The sequence below is a fragment of the Nannospalax galili genome, unplaced genomic scaffold (genome assembly GCF_000622305.1).
Source record: "Nannospalax galili isolate Female #2095 unplaced genomic scaffold, S.galili_v1.0 scaffold1282, whole genome shotgun sequence".
NCBI classification, from domain to species: Eukaryota; Metazoa; Chordata; class Mammalia; order Rodentia; family Spalacidae; genus Nannospalax; species Nannospalax galili.
Window position 1 is genome coordinate 555762 of NW_008348795.1, and position 22650 is coordinate 578411.

General features: G+C 45.6%; 1 protein-coding gene across 1 annotated transcript in view; it reads left to right on the forward strand.

Annotated features, from left to right (window-relative positions):
- Positions 1-610: 610 nt before the first annotated feature.
- Positions 611-22650, forward strand: part of Prag1 (PEAK1 related, kinase-activating pseudokinase 1) — a 58912-nt gene continuing 36872 nt past the window's right edge. The window contains exons 1-3 of the mRNA XM_008846059.3: positions 611-953; positions 5368-5784; positions 8657-10482. Of these exons, the coding sequence (XP_008844281.1) occupies positions 5455-5784; positions 8657-10482 (2156 nt within the window). The 5' untranslated portion in view covers positions 611-953; positions 5368-5454. The remainder of the gene's footprint in view (positions 954-5367; positions 5785-8656; positions 10483-22650) is intronic.

Sequence of the window (22650 nt, forward strand, 5' to 3'; positions counted from 1 at the left end):
AAGATTTCTTGCCCGAGGAACAATATCTCCAGCTCGTTCTAGCTTGGCGGATGACTCACACACTGGGAACGGTATAAACACAGGTGTAATAGGGGCCTGCGAAGGACCTGGGTGCCCCAGCATGATTGAAGGCCAGTCCTCCCGGCCAACCCTTGTATTCCACTTGCTAAACACTAAAGTTCAAAGAGGTTGAGCCATTTGCCTCAGGTCTGGTGACGAGGGGCTGACCAGGACCTGGAATCGGTTCAGTATCCGCAGCCTGCTTCGTCCAGCGTCGCCTACTCCGGGGTTAACATTAAGCAGCAGTGTCGGTGCCCCCCCGCCCCCACCTCTGCGCCTCTGATGTTATTGCAATCCAGACCCCTCTCTTCCCGGTTTGGTGCTCTTTCTCCCTCCCCTCCAGGGTCTCGCAGGACCGGCTGGATGGAGGGATGCAGGGCGTGTCTACACCTATACCTACATGCGCATTGTGGAAAAGGAAGGCGGGAGTATAAAGCTAGTCCCTGCAGGACTGAGCAGAGCCACTGTGGAACAGGGGACGCACAGGGGCTGGGCTCGGGTCGGCAGGCGCCCTGATCCGGCTGGGGGCGGAGCCTCGCGGTGGTGAGTGGGAGGGCGGAACCCGGCACGGAGTTCGGAGGGACCGGGCTGGGCTGGGACGGGCCGGGAGGTCGCGGCTGGCACAGCGGCTGGCGCGCAGGCCCGGCGGGGACGCGGGGCGGCGGCGGGGACTGCGGAGGTGAGGCGGGAGCCCAGGCGGGCGGCGTAACCGGAGGCGGAGGGGGCGGAGTCGCGCCCGCAGCTGCGACCCGGCCGCCTGGCCCAGGCAGTCTACACCGCCCGCGGCCGGGCACGCCGTGCGCTCAGACCCTGCAGACAATGCTCCGCGGCGCCTGGCCGACCGGAGGACGCCTCGGCCACCGACCGCAACGCCGGGACAGCGCAGCCCCGAGGTGAGCCCGCCACGCTATCTCCGGGTTCCGCTGCTTTTTTGTCTGGCGAACGTGGCCGCCCGGGGTTCTTGCGGGAGTGGGGCCGATTAGCCCCTGCCGGCGTCCGGGGGTGACAGGCGGCAAGGGGGGCGCGCTGAGAGTCCAGACCGCGTGCGCCCGGCTGTGCCCCAGGTGGAGGCGCTGGGCCAGAGAGACCCGGGAGCCGGAGGGGTGTTTTCTACTCATTGGAGAAATTCTTTGAATTTCTCCGGGGAAACTTTCCTTGAGTTCCGGGAAGAGGGGATAGACTGCTGGTCTTGCTGCTGTCTGAGGCTAGAGATTGAGGCGCTTTGGGGGACTACTTTCCACTGTGAGTATTGTCGGAGGAGCTGAGGGGCAGAGACTGTCCACACTACTCCGACCAGACTCGGGGGTGATAGTTTTGGAGGCTTGGGGACTCGGGCAGGCACCTCTTAGGCATCAGTGGGTCTCTTGAGCCGTGCTGAGTCCTCACCACACCTGGATCATGTTCTTAAGCTTTGTTAGTATCACCCTCTCCCCAGCTGGGGCACTCACACATGCACACGCATGCACGCATGCACTCGGAAAATAGAGGCTCTCGGCTTGCTTGTGAGTCTTATGAACAGACTTGGAGGCCGCTGAGCATTCTCAGATCGCAGCAAAGGCTCACTGTGTGTTCTCCCAGGTGGAGCTCAGCTTGATTTTAAAGAGCCGTTAGCAATAGCCCAAAGGTCTGGAAACGAGGAGTTTTACAATGATTTCGCTTCAGAGTCGGGTTCCGAAGACTTTATTGATTACTGCTCTGAACTATCCCTAATATCCCCTCGCTCTTCCATTCGTAAGAAGCAAATTTGACAGGAAGCCCTGGGGAATTCTGCATTAAGTTAACTTTCTTGAGGAATTCGGCTCCCCTTATTGGTTCAGACTGCAGCGGGTACAAGTCCACAGTCCTCCTGCTGAGATTAGATCGCTCAGCTTTGGAGAAAATAAAAAATAAAAAAGTTGTGAAAATATCATAATTTCCCGTGTTTGGTTGTAACTTCTTACTTTCTGTCAGGTGGGCTGTCTGGCCAATGGAGTGTTGTGAAATGCAGACACCTTCCATATCTAGCCCCCCCCCTTTTGATATTGCATTAATTTCATTGTAAAATATATAGAATTTTTAGATGAGTATTTCTGGAATCTATCAAGGTATGGCATAAGCAAATTCGGATACAAATATGATGAATATTTTGGAGCCAAAATAATTTAGTTTAATGAATCTAGCCACCCTCATTCTTCAGGTTCTTTTTAAGATCGGGTGGTAATGTATCTGACAGTTTCCATCTAGTAAATTGTTGCCACAAACCTGATGCAGAAGTTTGCAGGGGCAAAGCCATTTTTCCATGACTTAGATCACAAAGAACTCTGAGATCTTTTTCTAATTTTACACTGAAGCCTCCTACTGAAATAGGGGAATTTACATAATTCTGGGGTCCGCCTACCCTCAGAGAATGTGGGCCTGGAAGGTGTCTTTCCAGACTGTGGAGAACTGGCACTGCTGAGGGCTCTGCTCCTGCTTCAAGAGTGCCACCTGCGAGCTTTACCATCTTTTACTGAAAGAACTAGATGATTCTGATTCCAGGTGCAGAAGCACAACTGGAAGAGGCTTTTCTGGCTCCACAGACACGGTGGGAAATTCTCTTTGCAGAGACTGAAAAACCAGTTTTAATAGGACAAAGTGAGTCAGTGGTGGTAGGGAGGTAAGAACTTCATTTGTTTCCCTTATTCACTGATTTCCCCCTTAAAACCTGTGTGTCTCTGGGCAGTTGTGTGGTCAAAGTTGTATCCTGCCTACAGAAAGTCCCAGAGTTGAGGATGGGAGCAAAGAGGGTACTCATAAACTCATGAGGGGCCTCAAGAAAACTTCTGGATCATAATCAAGAGCCTCCTGAAGGAACTGTCAGGGCTGTTGGCTGCAAAGGAAAGGGGAGGACCTTAGAAAGTGGGGTGTTTAACCACTTCCTGTCAAGATTGTGTTCCAAATTGACTGCTGAGGAGGAAATGAGATGTGAACACTCAAAACTGTTTATCTGTGAATGTGTGGTAGCCTCTGAGGAAGGGGTGGATGTCAGCCATCTCAGCTCTGCCTGACCTAAAGCTTGCTTCCCAGGAAGCTGAGGAGCCTCACAGGCTGATATCTCTTCCAGGAGCCCACTGAGGGGTGTGGCAGCCTCTTGCAGTAGACTTGGGCTTGACCATGGCTTTGCTACAACTTGGAAGGACTAGTCAGACTTCACATATCATCTTCCCTAGAGTGACATACTCATCACCTTAGAAGACCAATATACTTCCTCAGCCTCCCACCCCTTACAAAATTTACCAGCAAGTCTATAGCTTTCTGGGGCCTGTAACTGTGGAAGAAAGGCAAAGTCTGGCTGTGGCTCCTCCAATTGTGGAAAGCCAGTGACCTCTTCTGGAGGACTTGACTGGGAAGGAACCTGCTATTTGGGTTTGTTGGGAGGAGAAGAATTGAGCCAGCAATCACTAGACAAAGGGACCCTTGCAGTGATTGCAGAAACAGATTTCAGAATGTTCATTTAGTTTAAGCAGTCGGTTTCCTCATTAACTGGCAGGAGTGTGTATGTGGTGGGGGATACATTTGGCTTCTGCACTCATTGGGTAAGCACCTTGTCTGTGAATGTGGGAGACAAGAGAAAGAGTGCTTCCCACAAGTGCTCTGGAATGGTCTTTGGAGCTCCTGGCTAATTCGACCTGGTTAGTCCTGTTGATTGTTTAGAGGGCATCAACCTCAGGCAAATTCTCACCAGGCAAAGTGGAGTATTGACCCAGGGCAAAGCTCTCCCTCTTCAAGGAAAATCTGTTCATTTCAAGTTCTTCACAAGATTTTCTTTCTAGAACATTCTCCTAAAGAATGGCAGTTCATTCTCAATAGGAAAAAAGGAGCAATGAGCAGCAAGCAGATAATAGCAGGCTCCTTGGCATCAGGAATAAGGCAAAGGCGAGGGGAGGCATGTCAGTCAAGTTGGCTTGGCTTTCTAGACCCAGCAAACTTGCTGTCAATGACAGACCACAGCTTGTGTCCTTGCTATAGGATCCTTACCTGCAGAATGGAGATCTCGGCTATTTTATGGGATGCTATCAGATTACTTGGTTAATGTCGTAGCCCTTTGAGCTTCTCTCCCGGGGCGCGGGGCGGGGAGGGTGAATTTGCTGAGGATTATGGGACAAATTGGGCTTTTAGATTTATTTTCAGAAGCAGTGAGCTGTTCAGACAAACTGATCACCTCTCCCTAGAGCTGTGATAGGAAAAAACAACTGTTTGATAACCTCTTCTATCTCTTATATGCTGTCCAGTTTCTCTTAAGACAGGACTGTGGAGCCAAGCATTTCTGTCTTCTGTTTTCATCTTGGCAAGTAGCACCCTGCTTTGTTTAACCTCAGCACTGAGTGGAATAATGCATATTAGGCAAGGGGAGGGAGAAGAATTCCCATGGTGTCAAACCTTCTGACAAGGTGCCCCTGGGGGACAGGCCAGTACCATACCACTCCCTTTTCTTAACTACTTGTCAAAAGTATAGTTTCTGTTCAAAGCCTGTGGGTTATTCTCTGAAAGCCATAGCTTTTATATGTTATTCTACTGTGTGATTCTTTCTGGTCTGGGGCAGTATGCCAGACTCTGAACAACCCAGTATCTCAAAGAATGTAGGGGCTAAGTACAGGTTTCCCATCTCAAACTCAATATGATCTATTCCTGTATCTGTTCTAATCTTTAAGCATTCAGTGTTTGGGGGACTGAAGTATGTGTGTGGGAGGGATGTGGGGTAGTGTGTGGGGGAAGTATGTGGGTGGGGGAGGGGTGGGGGCATATGCAAGTGCCCATTGTACATCCATACATGTATGTGTGGAGGCCAGAGGTTGACGTTGGGTGTCTTTATCTATCATTCTCCATTTTATTTTTGAGACAGTCTCTCACCAAACCTGGAGCTCGTGGATTGGCTAGACTGACTGGCCAACAAGATTTAGGATTTTCCTGTTTCCACTTCCCAGCACTGAGATTACAGATGTGAGCCATCATGCCCAGCTTTTTGCATGGGTTCTAGGAAGCTGAACCCAGATCCTTATGTCTACATGGCATGCACTCTACCCTCTGAACTATCTCCCCAGTCCCTTTCTTTTATATTCTTTATTCAAGAAAAGGGGCCGGGATAGTTTGTACACTTCCAATGAGGCCACCCCTCTAAAGAGTGTCAAAGAGTTTTGGCAGCTGAGCACAGGGCGCAGAATGATCAACATAGACCCCTTTACCTCCTTCTTCCCCCTTCTCTCCAATCTCATAATCAGGCTCTTATTGCTAATGCACCCATCTACAGGCAGGACAAATTCCTAATCAGACAGTGATCTACCTTTCCAGAAAGGTGCTCAGGAACCTACCTCTACCTCCCACAAGACCTTGCCAGAGAGCTGGACACAAGATGAACCTGTACCCTATCAGCTCACAATGCTCCAGACCATTCGATTGAACCCTGAGAGCCCCAAAATGTCTGCGTGCAGTGACTTTGTGGAGCACATCTGGAAGCCCGGGTCCTGCAAGAACTGCTTCTGCTTGCGGAGTGACCACCAGCTAACAGCTGGCCATCCCCAGCCCAGAGCAGGCAACCTGCCCTCTGTGCCTCGGCTGCCCCCCAGACCTGAGAACTACCGTCCAGAAGATGAAGGTGTGAATGGCTCTGCCTACTCGAAACCCACCATCGCTGTGAAGCCCACCATGATGAGTTCTGAGGCCTCTGATGTATGGACTGAGGCCAGCCTGAGTGCTGAAATCCCACAGGTGAGGCTGACTAACCCATGTGGTATTTGACAGGGCTGTTCCTATTCTGACACGTGGTGGCTGGCTGGCAGCCAGGGAAGGCTGTTGGAGCAAGAATGCTACAGGATGACTGCCTGCTAGTTTGCCCTGAGTTGACTGCTGTTTGACTCTTCCCATCTTCCTTTAGGCTAACATCCATTAGGCCAGTACTTCAGGATTTCCTCCAATGCTTTGGAGATTTATATAGGAGTAAGCAAAAGTAAAACAAAGCTTTAAATGATTGGCCAGTAGCTTCAGGTATCTACCCAAGTAGATATGCAGTCAGTGCATAATGATTGCCAGGCACCCAACACTCCTCCAACTCAGGACCACCATTATTTCATCTCCCTCCCCACCTGCCTCTTTTCCCTATTATTATTATTTTTTCCTATTGTTACATGTATTTTTATTTAACCACACTGGATAATATTGAAGTAATATAACAGATTATATATTTCACATGCAATCTCTTTGAACTGTTCTTTTTTAATAATTTATTGAAAATTTCATGCAGGCATATAAGCATATAAGGTGTTTTTTAATTTTTATTTTTTAATTTATTATTTTTATTTTGTGTATGCATGTATTACCTACATGTAGGTAAGTGCACCCATGTCGTGCAATGCCCGAGGAGGTCAGAAGAGGCCGTCAGATCCCTTGAAACTGGAGTTATGGACGGTTGTTAGCTGCCATGTGGGTGCTGGGATTCAAACTCAGGTCTTAACCACTGAACCATTTCTCCAGCCCAACATATAAGGTGTTTTGATCAAATTCATGCCCACTCACTCCCCTTCAACTCCTCCCATATCTCCCCATCACTCTTTTCTGATAACTTCATATATTCTTCCTCCTCCTCCTCCTCCTCCTTCTACCTCCCGAGTGCTGGAATTATAGGCATACACCACCGTGCTCTTTGCTACTCTACCATTCCCCCCTCTGAAGAAGTAACCCTAAAATCTTTTAAGGATTAGCTTAGAGCTCCCAAATACTTTTGACATTTTTGGCCTTTGGAACAGAGTATGTTGCTAAGAGGCCCAAGGACATTTTGACTTTTAGCCAAGAAACTGGCTACTTTTCTTTGGGGTCTTTTTACACTAACTGCCTAGCCAATTCCTACCTCCTACTCTTATCGCACCATCCTCTGAAGAGGTTGCCCAATTATTCCCTGTTATTTTTAAAGGAAACCACAAGCATTATTTCATTTTAGTACATGTGTTTAAAAGACAAAGGCTTTAAAAATACAACCACAATGCCATTATCACACCTAAAATATTAACAGCAATTCCTTATAGCCATTTAATACTCAGCCAGTGTTCATACTTCTAGATTTCCTTTTTAATGTGCGTATGTGTATATGTGTAGTGTATGTGTGTGCACATGTGTGTGGGTAGAATAGGTGTACCTGTGCATGCACGTGTGGAAGTCAGAGGTCCATATTGGGGTTTCTTCCTCAGTTACTTTAAAGGCAAAGGCCCAATGAACCTGAAGCTTGCCATTTCTCAGCTAGACAGTAAGCTCCAAGCATCCACTTGTCTCTGCTACCACCACCTCCCCAATGCTGGGGTTATGGGCACATGCCACCATACCGAAGCTTTTACTTGAGTGCTAGGGATCCTAACTCAGGTCCTCATACTTGCAGGGCAAGCACTTTACTCACTGAGCCATCTCCCCTGTCCTCTTACTACTAGTTTTGAAGTGTGGATTTTGCTAGTCTTATCTAGGATCACTAGACAGTTAAACCCCTAGAGGTTAGACCTTCTTAGTTGTTCCAAAAGAAATCTTTTAAAACAAACAGTTATGGAAAAGTGTAGGCCAGCACTGCTGGAGGCTGTTGTCTATGGATATCTAAGACATTCTAAGAACTCTTGCTCCACGTGACCTCTCTGAATGATCTACTTTTCCTCAGCCAGTGTGGTATGTGGATCAGGAAGAGTGTGTCACCGCATGTGAAAACAAAAGTCAGTTTTAAATCAGAGAAGCTTATTTGAAGACAGGCATTTCCTATGGAGACAACAAGAACTGTTCTATTTTCCCCAGCTGGTTACACCCATTCACCAGGCCACTTTTGACACCTTCAACTTTCACCTACATAAGCCAGTGACTCTGTTCAGAATCCCCTGGGAAAAGAGCCACATGCACATACAGGCCTCGTTTTGAAGCTATCTGAAAGTGCAGGGCGGAGGGGGGTGGGTTATGGAAGGAAAGGAAAAAGGGACAGTGACCTCATTGATGGGAATGACTAGGCCACATCTTCTTTGTCTTGTTACCCAACTAGTCCAACCACTTAGTCAGGCTGAAGTTGAGGTCACTGCTGTTAACTGGAAGAAAGGGCATCTGTGTGACATGGCCCAGGAAAGTCTACCAAGAAGCTAGGAAGCCCAGACCCAGATCAGAAACTATCTCTTAGCCTCCTGCCCTTCCCATTTCCCACCCGAGGTGCTTCTGAAAATCATTGACTTGTTTCTTCAGGAATGCATCCTAGCTGGATTATCCAAAGACCAACCAACACAAAGGGAACACTAAACAAAACCCCAAATTATTTTCCAGTCCTGTAGAACTATTTCACCCAGCAGTTGTGAGTGAAAAGGTGAAATATTCCTTTTCAACTTTTTCCTACCTCACAGGCTTAAGCCAAAAGCATTACAAATTCTGGGTGAGATGCATAGCTCAGCATCTAGGGAGAAAGCTGGCTCAGTGAGCCCCCAACCATGATCATAACACTGGGGAGGTCAGAAGGTAGGCATGGGCATTGCTTAGACAAGACAGTTGACAGTGTTATCCCTTGCCTCTCACCTTTTCTCTCTTGTTCTCTAATAAAGTATAATTTGTGCCTTTTAACCTTGGGACTGCGTAGGTCATCTGGAGACGAGCCCCCGGCAAGCTTCCAATCCCAAAGCAAGAAGATGCATCAATAGTTTACCTGGGCAGCTTCCATGGTATGCAGAAGCCTGCAGGTCCTTCTACCTGCACAGATGGCAGCTCTTGCTGCCCTCCATCCTATACCATGATCGGACTGCATAGCCTAGAGGCTCGAGGGGAAAGGAACACTGCCTTCCACCCAGTGAGCACTCAGGAGAAGGCAGGACGGGAAGAGAAACCATTTCTCCACCAAGAGCCGCCCTCAGCTCAGGAGAGCTTCCGTCAGAAGCTAGCTGCCTTTGGGGGGATGACATCTAACTGTCACAAGGGCACCAGGCCCTGCCCATCTCCACAGCCTTTGCGGGAGTCCCTGCCCTCTGAGGATGACAGTGACCAAAGATGCTCACCCTCTGGAGACAGTGAAGGTGGAGAGTACTGCTCCATTCTGGACTGTTGCCCAGGGACCCCTGGTGCCAAGGATGCCGTGCATGCCACCAAGGGCTCTGGCAGACATGGAGGGGACTGCTCACCCATGAGCTGGGAGCAGGAGACATGTGCAGGGTCAACAGAGGAGGAGAAACGAGTCCTGAGTTTCCCCAGGGAGTGTTGTGGCCAGGGCCCCACAGTGAACCCACCTCGCCTGGGCCCCAAGAAGCCATCCCTTAACTCAGAGGCTGCCAATTCTTCAGATGGCCTGTCTTGTGGTGGTGGCAGCAGTGGGGCCAGCAGCCCCTTGGCTCCCCACCTTGAGAGTGATTACTGCTCTCTTGTGAAGGAGCCAGCTCCTGGGAAGCAGCAGGACTCGAGCTGCCGGATGTACACTTCTAGAAAATGTGTGGGGCAGCCTGGGGAACTCCATCCCCCAGCCCACCCCAGGGAAGCTGTGCAACCAGAACCCATCTATGCTGAAAGTACCAAAAGGAAGAAGGCAGTCCCTGTGCCTTCCAGGCCCCAGGCCAAGGCAGAAGAGGCAGCAGCTGCTCAGGGCCAAGGCCAAGTATGGGCAGGTGATGCCTGGGCTCAGAAAACACCCTCTGGTTGGGGTCGGGAGAAGGAAGGCTCAGAAGTGGTTCCCCAGGTGGCGGCCACCATCACAGTCATAGCTGCCCACCCAGAAGAGGACCATCGGACCATCTACCTGAGCAGCCCTGACTCTGCAGTGGGTGTGCAGTGGCCACGTGGGCCTCTGAACCAGGACTTGGAGGTTGGTCAAGAGGAATCACCAGCTGCACAGGGACTGAGTACCAAGGAAAGCCATTCTCATAATGTAACTGAGAACACGCCCAAAGGAAGGCCAGCTATTCCTCCCAAGCTGTCCAAGAGCAGCCCTGGAGGGTCCCCAGTGTCACCATCAGCTTCCCCTCTGACTGACCTTAGCGATGGGAGTTCTGGTGGCAGCAGCACGGGACCCCAGCTGTCATCTAGAGTCCCTGCTGACCCTACTTCTTCCTGCCAGACCAATGGCATTGCTGTCAGTGACCCTGCCAAGTGCCCCCCACCCACCGCCTCCTCCTCAGCCTTGGACCAGAGGCGGCCAAGATACCACACTGGTACCTGGAGTCGGCAGTGTAGGATAGAGGAAGAGGAGGAAGTAGAGCAGGAATTGTTGACTCAAAGTTGGGAGATAGAGGTAGAAAATGGCGCCTTGGACCGTTCAAACTCCTCTACCTGGCACCATCTCCATCCCACTGATGGCTCCTCTGGGCAGAACAGCAAAGTCAGCACTGGAATGAGCAAATCTGCATCTTTTGCATTTGAGTTTCCCAAGGACAGAAGTAGGATGGATGCATTCTCCCCTCCTCCCCCACCTCCAAAGTCACGGTGAGTAGCAATGCCTGTGTGGGAAGGGAGAAAAAAATGCCAATCTGCAGGTCATTTCCCAGAAACTGAAAACTGTTACTTTTGCTACCTCTCTGGAAAACCTCGGGCCCAGCCTGGAGTTCTACCTACCAGGCACCAGTGTCTACTTAAAGGCCATTGTGCGTTATGTAAATTTCAGAGACCAGGAATCTTCAGAGACCAGGAATTGTTGCTCCTGTTTGTGTTCTGCAAACCTAAAGCACAAATTGGCTATTTGGAATAATCTTACAAAAAGCATGAGGGGCCTGGGGATGTACTGCAGTGCACTTGCTTAGTTAGCATGTACAATCTGGAGTGCTGTGTAAAAGCACCTGGGACTGGGGTGGGATGGGTAGCTCAGTGATAGAACCCAAACAGCATGGATAAGACCCAGGGTTTGAACTCCAGCATCACAAAACAAAAAGAAACAGAAAGCACTATGAGTTATTCCTCTTTTAGAATGCCCCTATTTTAATAATCTGGAGTGTGCATAACACACACACACACACACACACACACACACACACACACACACTTTTCTGAAGTGCGTTATTTTTTGGAAACTCTGAAACTTTTCATTGGTTGCAACATGGAAAAGAGGGCTAGAGGGGGTCACAGTACAGGAATTGAAAAGGTGAAGCCAAGTGTTTGCTCAATAAACTGCTACCATGGTGGTGATTGGGCCTTGGGGCCAAAATTAGAAAAGAGGAAACTTTGGTTAGTGAGCCTTAGATGTAGGTTTTCAAAGGGAAAAACATAGTTTTATGTTAGCTGAAATTCACAGTTCATAGCTTTATCCACAGCCTCTCAGCTCCCCTGCTAGTTTAATGTAACTTTCAAAGGCTCCAAGAAAATAAATGCCTTTTCTTAGCTTTTGAACTGTGCATGTATTTTAAATTCTGGGAAAACTATTTCCCCTGCTTTGGTGAAAGTAAAACTGATTTTTATCACAGAAAAGAGAAACCTGTTGTTTAATTGTGTGTGTGTGTGTGTGTGTGTGTGTGTGTCCAGCCCTTCCAGTCTCTCTCTAGTCGTGTTCTTTCTCTAGTCGTGTTCTTTCTCTAGTCGTGTTGCCAGTGTTCCTTTTTTAGTAGATGCACCTCTAGGTTGCTGTCAGAAACAAGGGAACTGACCATTGAGAAGCAGCCATGACACTTGACTTTGAACTTCAAGGTGTTTCCATCTGTGATGTGATCTAATGTGGGCTTGTTCCCGTGATCACTGCTTTGTTCTGGCCTTATATTTACTGCCCACCATGTAGTATACATACCTCCCAGTGCCTCAGGTGATTGCATACTCTCTCAGGTCTTTCAACTGTAGTTTTAAGTCAATGAATGAAAGAATGAATGATTGATTGATTGATTCAGTAGCTGTTCTCCTTTATAAGGTATTTACTATGGGCGAGGCATGAGTTTACAGCTGTTAGACATAATAACTCATTTAATTCTCAGAATAGCCCTGTGAGAGATGACATAATGGACTGAGAGCTGAAGGATTCTACATAAGCCCCTGGACGCCCACTCCTAACTTGTAGCGAAGCTGCTGAACTGATAGCACACATCTGGGCACATAGGAACGGAGCATGCTGTGGGAATGAAGCGCAGGCACCGTGCCTGTGTGCCCAGTTCTAGGTGCTGATGGAGCACCAGCTACAGCATTACAAAGCCAAGCTCCTGTTCCATATCTCATTTACTGCCTGGGCAAACCACATACTGTTAGGTTGAGTCCATAAAATGCGATTCTTGTACTTTTCTAATGGCCCATTATTTGGAATTATTTTTAACATGTATTTACATGCGTGCGTGCGTGCGTGTGTGTGTATGATGTTCGGGCAGGTATGCATGCACTCATGGCATGTGGAGGTCTGAGGACAGCTTGCAGGAGTCACTTCTTTCCTTCCACAATGTGGGTTTTGGTGATGAACATAGATCCTCAGGCTTGGCAGTAAGCGCCTTCACCGCTGAATCAGCTCTCTCCACACCCAATTATTGAAATGAGATGAACAACAGTTCACTGAGGAATCCATTATTATATAGGCAGAAACCACACCAGGGTATTAAATGTGACAGTGACACCCTTATCCTGTATGAATCTGCCCAGCTTAGTCCTAGAAACACCACCTGAGTCTTAGAAAAGTAACTGAAACTTTCTCACTTAAAAGATGTGGAACTTAGAGAAATTCTCATAGTCATAGTAACATAACTCAGGAAGAGTTTTAATTAGCATCTAGGGTGAATTTCAGAAATTCTTGATCCAGTATGTGGTGGCAAAACCCTTGGATTTTATATAGCTCAAATAAGGTCTTATATAGTTCAAATAAGGTTCAAACCTCAGAGGTTCTAGGTTCTAGTTATTAAAGAACAAATTTTCAGGACTTTTGGGAAAATTTAGAAGCTAAATTAAGAGAACAAAAAAGGACCATCACATTCCGTTTAAGGTTAGTCAAACTATTTCATTCAGGGAAGTATTTTTGTCTTTCAAGCATTACTGGCATTATCTTTTGAATCTTCACATGTCCTCTATGAGGTGACACAGGGCAGGCCTGGGACTATAAACTGACTCTGAATTCTGGAACTCAGTACTTACTGAATTCTTTTGAGGAGGGTGCAAAAAATCCCAAAGTATTCTGATCTTGGAGGCCAAGGTGTAGGCAAATCAGAATGTAAGGGAGAGCTCAGCCTCTAGTTGAATCAATACTAATCTCAGGGCACACACATAATTATGGCAAGCTAATACCATTTTTCCAAATGAAAATTGTGGCATGCCTTCAAGCAACATGGAAGGCTCGGCTGATTTCTGTGCATAGGTCCATCTGTTCACTGGGTCTTGTTTCTAGTGCTCTGCTTCTTTATTCGGATTGTATATGCTTAAAACCTAAGGAAAAGTTGTCATGTGCAGGGCTGGGTTACTTTCTACCCACAGAGTATGGGAGACAAATCTACCTACTTTCTTGGACCAACATAAAAGAACAGAGAATAATTTTCTGGGTTGCCTGTCATCCTTTATTTTTTAAAACACAAACTGACTCTGAACTAGAGGGCAAAAGTAGCTATTCAGAATCACTTGAATTTCCTGTGGTCTGGTATCGAGTGAGTGGCAAATAGCTTATCTGAGATATTTTCCTCTGAAAACTCCCGTTTGTGTTTGGGAGAAACCTCTTGTAATGTCCTGCAGGACAGAGATTCTCCAAGCCCATTCGAAATGTTGGTGCGTTCTCCTTTGGAAGTCTTTAGCTGTGTGCCTTCTTCCTCCTGGTAGGCAAGGGAAGACTCACCCTTTTTTCACCTGCTGCTGCCAAGGCAACTGCCTCCATCCACAAACTCAGATGACTTAGAATGGTGGATCTTACCAAATCTCTGGGTTACCCTGCCCCATTTTAGGACAGTGTTATAAGGATTGACAAGTACTTTTGGTAGAAAACAGAAACCCCTGCAGACTAGAAGGGCAGAATGGTAGTTCAAACATCACCTTCAAGACTTCAGGCAGTTCTATGAGGGCCACAGTGCCTGGAGAAACAATTAAGATGCACAAGAATCCAATTTCTTTCTGCCCTTTATTTCCCTGCAGATGCAAACTCAGTTTGACATGACTTATGACTTGGGAGTGACAAGGTCAGAAGATTTGTCTGTTTAGGGCAGACAAGTGGTTCACAAAGAAACCTCAAAGTAGAATGATAGGCTTGGGCTCAGAGGTGGACTTTGGAGTGTCCGCGGAATAAGAAAACAGATGGGTTTAAGTGGTTTCAGTTTCTGTATGGTCTGGGCCCAGGTAAGGCTAATCCAAAGAAAAGTTTCCCCAAGAAAGTGAAAGATGTTTTTGTTTTAAAGTTACTAATCTTAATTTTAATCTACTTGGTGCTCTTTTCCTTTCATCTTGAGGATGCTGGGAAGCATTGGCTGTTCTCTGTTCAGTCCTCTCCTAGTTGGAGGGACAGTGCCCTAAGTAGAGTTTGTTTCTGTCCATAGAGGTGATCACTTTGCTGGTGGGAGGAAGCAATGTGACTTCTTTGTGTGTTCTCTCCTGTAACATGGTGGCACAGTATGACCCTGAGGATGGGAAGAGAATGAATGAGATGGCTATTTGTTTCCAGCTTCCATATCAAATCTGATTAAAGCTCCAAACACTTTGTTCCCACTACACTTTCTATTGTAGGGAATTACAGGGTGGCACCAGTGTGTAAGAAATCCCACAGTCTCCAGTCTTCATGGTCTTATCTAGGTGACAATTCGGAAAAACCCCAGTTTGTATTAGGAAACACTGTATTGAGGGAATCTTCTCTGTAGTTAGCCATTCTGACCCAGTTTAAATAAGCAGGCTAGAGGTGAAGTTGGTTGAGGAGAATGAGTACTGGGCATATTCCATGGGAGAAATTGCACACCCCCTTGCACAGTTTGGCAAATGGAACAAAACATATGCATCAATAATGTAAGTTTATACTGTTATGCCAGAGGTAAGTCAGCTTACAGACAGAAGCGGGGAATGGGGCATGTCATATGCCATGAGCAGGGCATGCTGAAATTTATTTCTATCTTCTTACTTTGTTTGAGACAGAATCTTACTGTGCAGCCCTGGATGACCTAGAACTGTCTTATTTTGACCAGGCTAGCTTTGAACTCAGAGATCCACCTGCCTCTGCCTCCTGAGTGCCAGGATCAAAGGTGTGTGCCACTACACCCAACAGCAATTCCTATCTTCTTGTTCAGTAATGTTTTTCTAATTTTACATTCCAAAATATTTTATTACTAAATTTGTATTCTACACAAAATGTATAATGAGCTTTAAATATACATATTTATGGCCACATTAAAATTGTAAGCTCAGCCAGTCGTGGTGGTGCATGCCATCCCAGCTCTTGGGAGGCAGAGGTATGCAGATCTCTGTGAGACTGAGGCCAGCCTGGTCCACATAGTACCTTCCAGGCAGGCTGGGACTTGGGAGACCCTGTTAAAAGAAAATTGTAAGCTCAAGCTGCCATAATAGTACACTTCTAAACTCAGACTAGATTACATTGTTTCAGGCTTGTTCTGTAGTTTTTAAATAATTGCTGACTTGATAGCAATATATATCTATATCTCTCTCTATATATTTTTTAAGAGCTTCTGCGTAATTTTGAGCATGTGTCCTCGACTATGGGTAAGAATCAGAGCTTCTTTAATTCATTTGACATCTACTAATGACCTACATTTTATTGGGCTCTGTGCAAGGTGCTAATGATACAAGTTTTGTCCCTTAAGGTTCTGAGGGTTGAGTTAGTAGGGATAAAATGGGCAGATATGCAGCATGCCCACCAAAGGCTCACCCCTGCTTTGACTCTCTTTGATGAGACTGGTACTCACAGGATCAGAGTTCTTTTTTACATTTTTTAAAAATTTATTTTTCGATTTTTATTTTATGTGTATGAGTGTTTTGCCTGCATGTGTGTAAGCACACCCATGTATGCAGTGCCCATGGAGGCCAGAAGAGGGTGTCGGATTCCCTAGAATTAGAGTTATTGACACTTGTTAGCCCTGTGGGTTCTGGTAACCAAACCAGGTCCTCTAGAAGATCAACCAGTGCTCTAAACTGCTGAGTCATCTCTACAGCCCAGGATCAGGGTTCTTACCACAGCCTGTGCTCAGTTCAGTAACACGAAAGTGAATACAGCTGGGTGTGCAGAAGTCATTCAGTTATGCCCTGTTTATGCCCTATTTATTTCACCTTCCAGAAAAGCCCCTCACTTCTTGTTTGACACTTAATAGGTGCTCAAGAAATGTTGAGGAAAGAAGCAAATGGCTCAGACCGTGAAGTTCCCTTTGAGCCCAGGTTTCTTGGTAGCCCTCACTTTTGAAAGTAACACAGTGTGTCTGCATTAAAAAATAGATTCCTGGGGCTGGAGAGGTGGCTCAGTGGTTAAGAACACTGACTGTTCTTGCAAAAGACCTGGGTTCAGATCCCAGCACCCACATGGCAGCTAACAACTGTCTGTAACTCCAGTTCCAGGGGATCTGATGGCCTCCTCTGTCCTCCGGCATTGCACGACACGGGTGAACTTACCTACATGCAGGCAATATATGCATGCATATAAAAATAATAAATTAAAAAATAGGTTCATATTTGCATCTCTTTAAGAAACTGCAAACTCCTGGGAGTGCCAGAGTTATGTCATATGTGTTCTTGCTTGACATGTCATAGCATCCCTTAGCACAGAGCTGGATACATAGTAGATACTCAGTACAAAATTGAAATGACTCCACAGTTCAGAGCCCTGACTACACATAGGACCCAGGTTCGATTCCCAGAACCCACATGGTGGCTAACAACCATCTCTAACTCCAGTTCCAGGGGATCCGATGCCCTCTTCTGAACTCCTCAGGCATTGCACAACATGGGTAGACCCACCTACATACAGGCATTATACTCATACACATAAAATAAAAATGATAAAAAAAAAATTTTAAAGAAAATTTATTATTAGTATGTGTGTACATGACATGTGCGGACACCTATGTCACTGTGCACATGTGAAGGTCAGAAGACAATTCTATGGAGCCAGTTCCTTTTTGTGCTGGATTCCAGGGATCAAACTCAGGTTGCCAGGCTTACATAACAAGTATCTTTAGCCGCTGAGCCATCTTGTCAGCCCTGAATGTACTGTTTAAGAAGGCCAATTATTAGTATGTGTGTACATGACATGTGCGGACACCTATGTCACTGTGCACATGTGAAGGTCAGAAGACAATTCTATGGAGCCAGTTCCTTTTTGTGCTGGATTCCAGGGATCAAACTCAGGTTGCCAGGCTTACATAACAAGTATCTTTAGCCGCTGAGCCATCTTGTCAGCCCTGAATGTACTGTTTAAGAAGGCCATAGCATGCCACAGAATAAACAGTTCTTTGCCCAACCTTTTACTGGATACCGTTGTAATTTCATGGCTGTCCCTGCTCAGTAGATCACTGGCACCCCAAGTTAAAGAAACTGAAGTTAATAATTGTTAATGCTTCAAGGTGGGCAAACACAGCTAGACACAATGCATCCTTTCATAGGTTAATTACTCAGTAATTGTACACTTTGCTTCTGCATTAGGGCTGTATTATTCTGTCTCTTTCTTTTTTGTTGGTTTTTTGTTTTGTTTTGTTTTGTTTTGTTTTGTTTTTTTAATTGAGCAGGTGTGTGGAGCCCATTCCCTCTTGCCATAAGAATGTTCCTTTCAGGTAGCAATCATCTAGAATTTTTTTTTTTCCATCAGTGAGTTGCAAGGAATTCTAGGGTGTGGTTTTCCTTTTCTGAGCCCAGCTTTTTTCATGCTTTCAGAGTGAGGTTGGGAAACACAGTCTTGAGACACATGGCAGAGCTCCTACGTCATGAAGTCAAAGGGACTTTGTTGCTAGACTAGCCTACCTGCTTTGGAGGTATGGAAGTCACCACTTGATGAGCAATTTTTAGTTAGTGACCCAAGGAATGTTTCATTGTTTGGGCATGGCTGCCCTGATGGATGTCTATCATGGTTGGTAGATGAAGAGCAGAGAACACTTGCTGTCCTTTCCATAGCTAATTCTGTTCTCATTTTAAAGATCTTCATTCTTTGCATTAAGTTGCTCACCATTTATGTGTATTGACTTTGAGCAGATCCTAGAATATGTTGGATGTTAAGCATGTTCACACTGCTCCCATGCAACTTTGTAAAATTCCCTGCTTCAACTAGCTTGCATCCAATGCCCTCGATGTCTGGTGTTCAGTGTGTCCTGGGTAAGCAGACATGTAAACAGTTGTTCTAATACTGGGTGACAAAGGGAATTTCCACACTGAAGACTATTTTCTTTTATAATTTAAAATGTTTTTCTTATTTGTGAATAGTTTTATTTTGCCAGTTCTTGGTACCTTTTTTTTTTTACTTGTTTGTGAATTTCATAGAATATATTTTGGTCTTATTTAGATCCCCTCCTATGTCTGTACTTGACTATTTTTTAAAAGATCCTTCCCTTTCATTTGTTATTTTATTGATCTATTTGTGTGTGTGTGTGTGTGTGTGTGTGTGTGTGTGTGTGTGTACATGCGGACTTCACATATATCTCAGTTTTGGAGAATACTCTCACACTAAACGAGGCACTGACCATTTCTGCCACATTGACTGGCCAGTAAGCCTCACCTCAACCTGCCTATCTCCCTCCACTCAGAGCACTGGTCACAAGCCCATGGCACCATCCCAGTCTTTTTAGGTGAGTGCTGAAGGTCAGAATTCAGGTCCTCATGCTTGGGCAGCAAACACTGCCCACTGAGCATCTCCCTAGCCCAAGATCCTTACTCTTTTACTCAGATTATTTTGTTCTTCATTTAATTAACATGTCTGTCACTTTCAAATGAACCTCTTGACTTCCTGGTAGTTTGGCTTTTCAGCCATTTCATACCCATTTACACATGTTTTAAAAACTTTTTTAAAGTTTAAAACCTAGGGAAATCATTAGGGTGTCACTGTGTATTCCCTAGTTCTGGGAAACCCTTCAGGATGCTTCTGCTCTTTGAGAGCTCCACATGACAATCAGAATTAATGGGAATAAAAGACATTGGATAAATACAAGAATTGTTTAGATCAATGGACAGATTAGTAAGTAACATGAATTTGAAAATGGGTAAGAATGGGAAGGATATCCTGGAATCTTAAAATCAGTCATCACTTAGAACTATTTTTACTAATATATATAAATCAAAGCTCAGATGGACTTTTATGACCCTTGAACCACAAGGGCAGCTGGCCAATATTCTCTACACCAGTTCAGTTTAGTTAGAATATTTCCCTAGAGCTCCATGTGGGAACCCATTCTGTAGGAAACTTTGCCACAACCGATTAGTGGTTTCTGCAGGATTTGCCGACACATGCTGGTCATTTGCTAAATCAGCCTTACAATCTAAAATTAATCTAAAATGCAAAATGACTGGTGGTCAATAACTGTTTCCCTTGTTAACTTAAGAGTTTAAGAATTCCTTTACTTAGTGAATGAGGTCTGTGATCTGTCTAGTCCAGAATCCATAAGCTGGATGTTGGCAGAAAATATGAACCTCTGATTTCAGGCTGGAATGCCAAAATGTCTTGCAACCTTTCAGTGAGTGATTATGAATATTCCATGAGTTTGGGCCTTTTTGGAGTTCTTCTGTAGTAAAGAACAGTTACCACTTAGTTCACTGTTTGCAACTTAGAGTCTTATTTCCCTTTATAGACCCTTTTTCAGACTTTAAGTCTCATTAAGCAGTATATGTTCACTTTCCTTTCCTTGTTGGCTTGTCCCACTGATTTCCTGTATCCACAACTGGAGAGTGAGGAAGTAGGCTGGGAAGTGTTTTAGAATCCTTTGGTGGGACAGTCTGAATGTGGACTTAAATATGAATTTCAGTTGGAAAAATAGAACAAAACTCTGGTTTTCCTAATACATAGTACATGTATAGATATATTTTTTTCTGGACCTTCTCAGTTAGAGACAAGGGAGATCATCTTTTATAAAGCTGCACAACTAGGGACAGGGCAGGTCCCTAGGAGACAGCAGAAAAACCAGGATAGATATGTGCTAATGTGCCATATTTACTTGCTGGTTGGATGTGGACTGACTCCATGTGTTTGAACACTTGGTCCCCAGCTCTTTTGGGAGTTACAACGTTTAGGGGGCGAGGTCTAGCTGAAGGAAGTGGGTCACTAAGGATTAGCCCTTGAGATTTATAGACCCATTCTGCTTCCTCTCCTCTCTCTGCTTCCTGCCTGCCTATGGGATGTAACCAACTGCCCCTTCTCCGCTGCTTGCTGCCATGCCTTCCCCAACACAATATCCTGAATCTTCTCAAAGAGTGAGCCAAAAACTAAACCTCTTTCTTGAGTTGCTTTTCAGGTATCTATGAGAAAAGTCTCTAACACATTTGGTCACCTTCAGTCACCTTTCCCTCCCTTCCTTCCTTCCTTCCTTCCTTCCTTCCTTCCTTCCTTCCTTCCTTCCTTCCTTCCTTCCTTCCCCTTCCTTTTTTGTGTATGTCCTAGTTTGTTCTTAATTGCTGTGACAAAATACTCTGAGCAATACCAACTTGGGGAGGAAAGGGTTTATTCAGCTTACATCTCCCAGGTCACAGTTCATTAGGGAGCCCAAGATAGGAACTCAGGGCAGGAACCTGGAAAAGCAGGAGCTGGAGCACAGGCCATGGAGGAACACTGCTTACTGGCTTGCTCCCCTGGCCCCCTCTCTGCCTGCTTTCTTATGCCAAACAGGCCCACCTTCCCAGGGGTAGCACCACCCACAGTGGGCTGGGCCCTCCCACATCACTCATCAAGAAGATGTCCTTCAGACATGGCCACAGGCCAGTCCAATAGAGGAAGTTCCGCAATTGAGGCTCCCTCAATCCAGGTGTGTCAAGTTGACACTAAAGCTATCCAGCACAGTGTATATATTTGAGAGAATGTACGTGCATGTGTGTGTGTGGAGGCCAGAGCTCAACCTTAGAGGTCAACCTTAGAGCCATACACTTTTTTTAGAGATAGGGAGGCCCAGGGATCCACATGTCTTCACTTCCACAGCATTGGGATTAAAACATGCCACCTGACCCAACTTTTTGTGTGGGTGTCAGGGATCAAACTCAGGTCTTCATGCTTGCACAGAAAGCACTTTACCTACTGAGCTATTTCCCCAGTCCCCAACATTTTTCAAAACACCTATCTATTTATGGCATCCCTAAAACTTGTAATAAAGAAATTTCTGATAAAGAATCCTAAACATAGACCCTTGATACTGCTGCTTACTACTCTCAAAAATTGTTTGTTTCCTACAAAAAGTGTAAAGGAAGATTCTGAATGCCTTGCATGTAGACTCCACCATGCAGTTCAGGGTCGGAGACATCTTTTGTAGTGGTATTCATTAATCCCCATGCAGTGAGGACTGGGTATAGGTAGATCCTGTACCATGTATTGGTAAGGAAAGTGTGGATTGCTTTGTAGGTGATTTTTAGCACACTAGTTCATCATGTGGAAAAAATGAAAATAAAAACACATCAACAAACTCTGCTTCATATCACCAAGCATAAAATTGGGCTGCAACTGAAATAATGACACAAGTGTGAAAGATAAAACCAAAGAGCCAACTTAAAAAATGTTTACCTTACACAAGGTGACATAATTGAAATGTTTCCATTGAGTGGAGGATGCCATTGGCAGAGAACCACTGAGTACAAGGTGGGAAGGTGAAAAAAAGATGGAGGGAGATGAATATCTAAGATGTTCCTAAGGAAACTGGAGCAAAGTCAGGAAGCCTGTAGCTAAATGGGCAGGAGACATGGGTAGGCCATGGGAAAACCAATGTATGACAAAAATAAGAGTTTTAAAATCTCATCGTTAATCAAAAGAAGCGCCAAGGGAGATGACTCAGTGTGTCAAGCCCTTGCTCTGCAAGCGTGAGGGTTCAGATCCCCAGAACCCATATAAAGCCAGATGTTATAGCACGCATCTATAATCCCAGTATTCCTATGGTGAGATGAGAGGTGCAAACAGGATCCGCAGAAGCTTGAAGGCCAGCTAGCCTGGTGTGCGCATGGGAACAAAACAGCCTGCCTCCAAGAAGGAGGAAGGCAAGGACTGAAACCTGAGGTTGTCCTCTGACCTCCACACTCATGCTGTGGAGCATTTCTGCCACACTCACACACACACACACACACACACACACACACATACACACCACAAAGATTAAAAATAATAATAATAAAGAGAAGTTTGAAATTAAGGAGCAGTAAACCTGTTTATACCAGATTGATGAGAATCAGAAAGTCTTAGCTATCTATGCCCTATTGATGGAGAGAAGGCTGGGGCATTTGCTTTGGAGAGTAATATATTACCTCATAGAATCAAGTATTAGAAAATACCATGACCACATAATCCTCATTCCTGAGTGTATACTTCACAGAAACGTAGGCAGGGGTTGGACATATCCAAGGAAAAGCATTACAATTTTGCTTACAGTAGGAGAAAGTTAGAGTAAGCTGAGATAGTCATCTCTAGAGAAAGGTAACTGAAATGTTAGGAGTGTGAAATGAAGTACTTAGTAGAAGCCAGAAACAGTGAACTAAAAATGCATAGGAAAACATGGATGGGCCTCAGACTGGTACTGAGTAAAATTCCGGATAGACCAAAGATTGTAGCACAACACAATA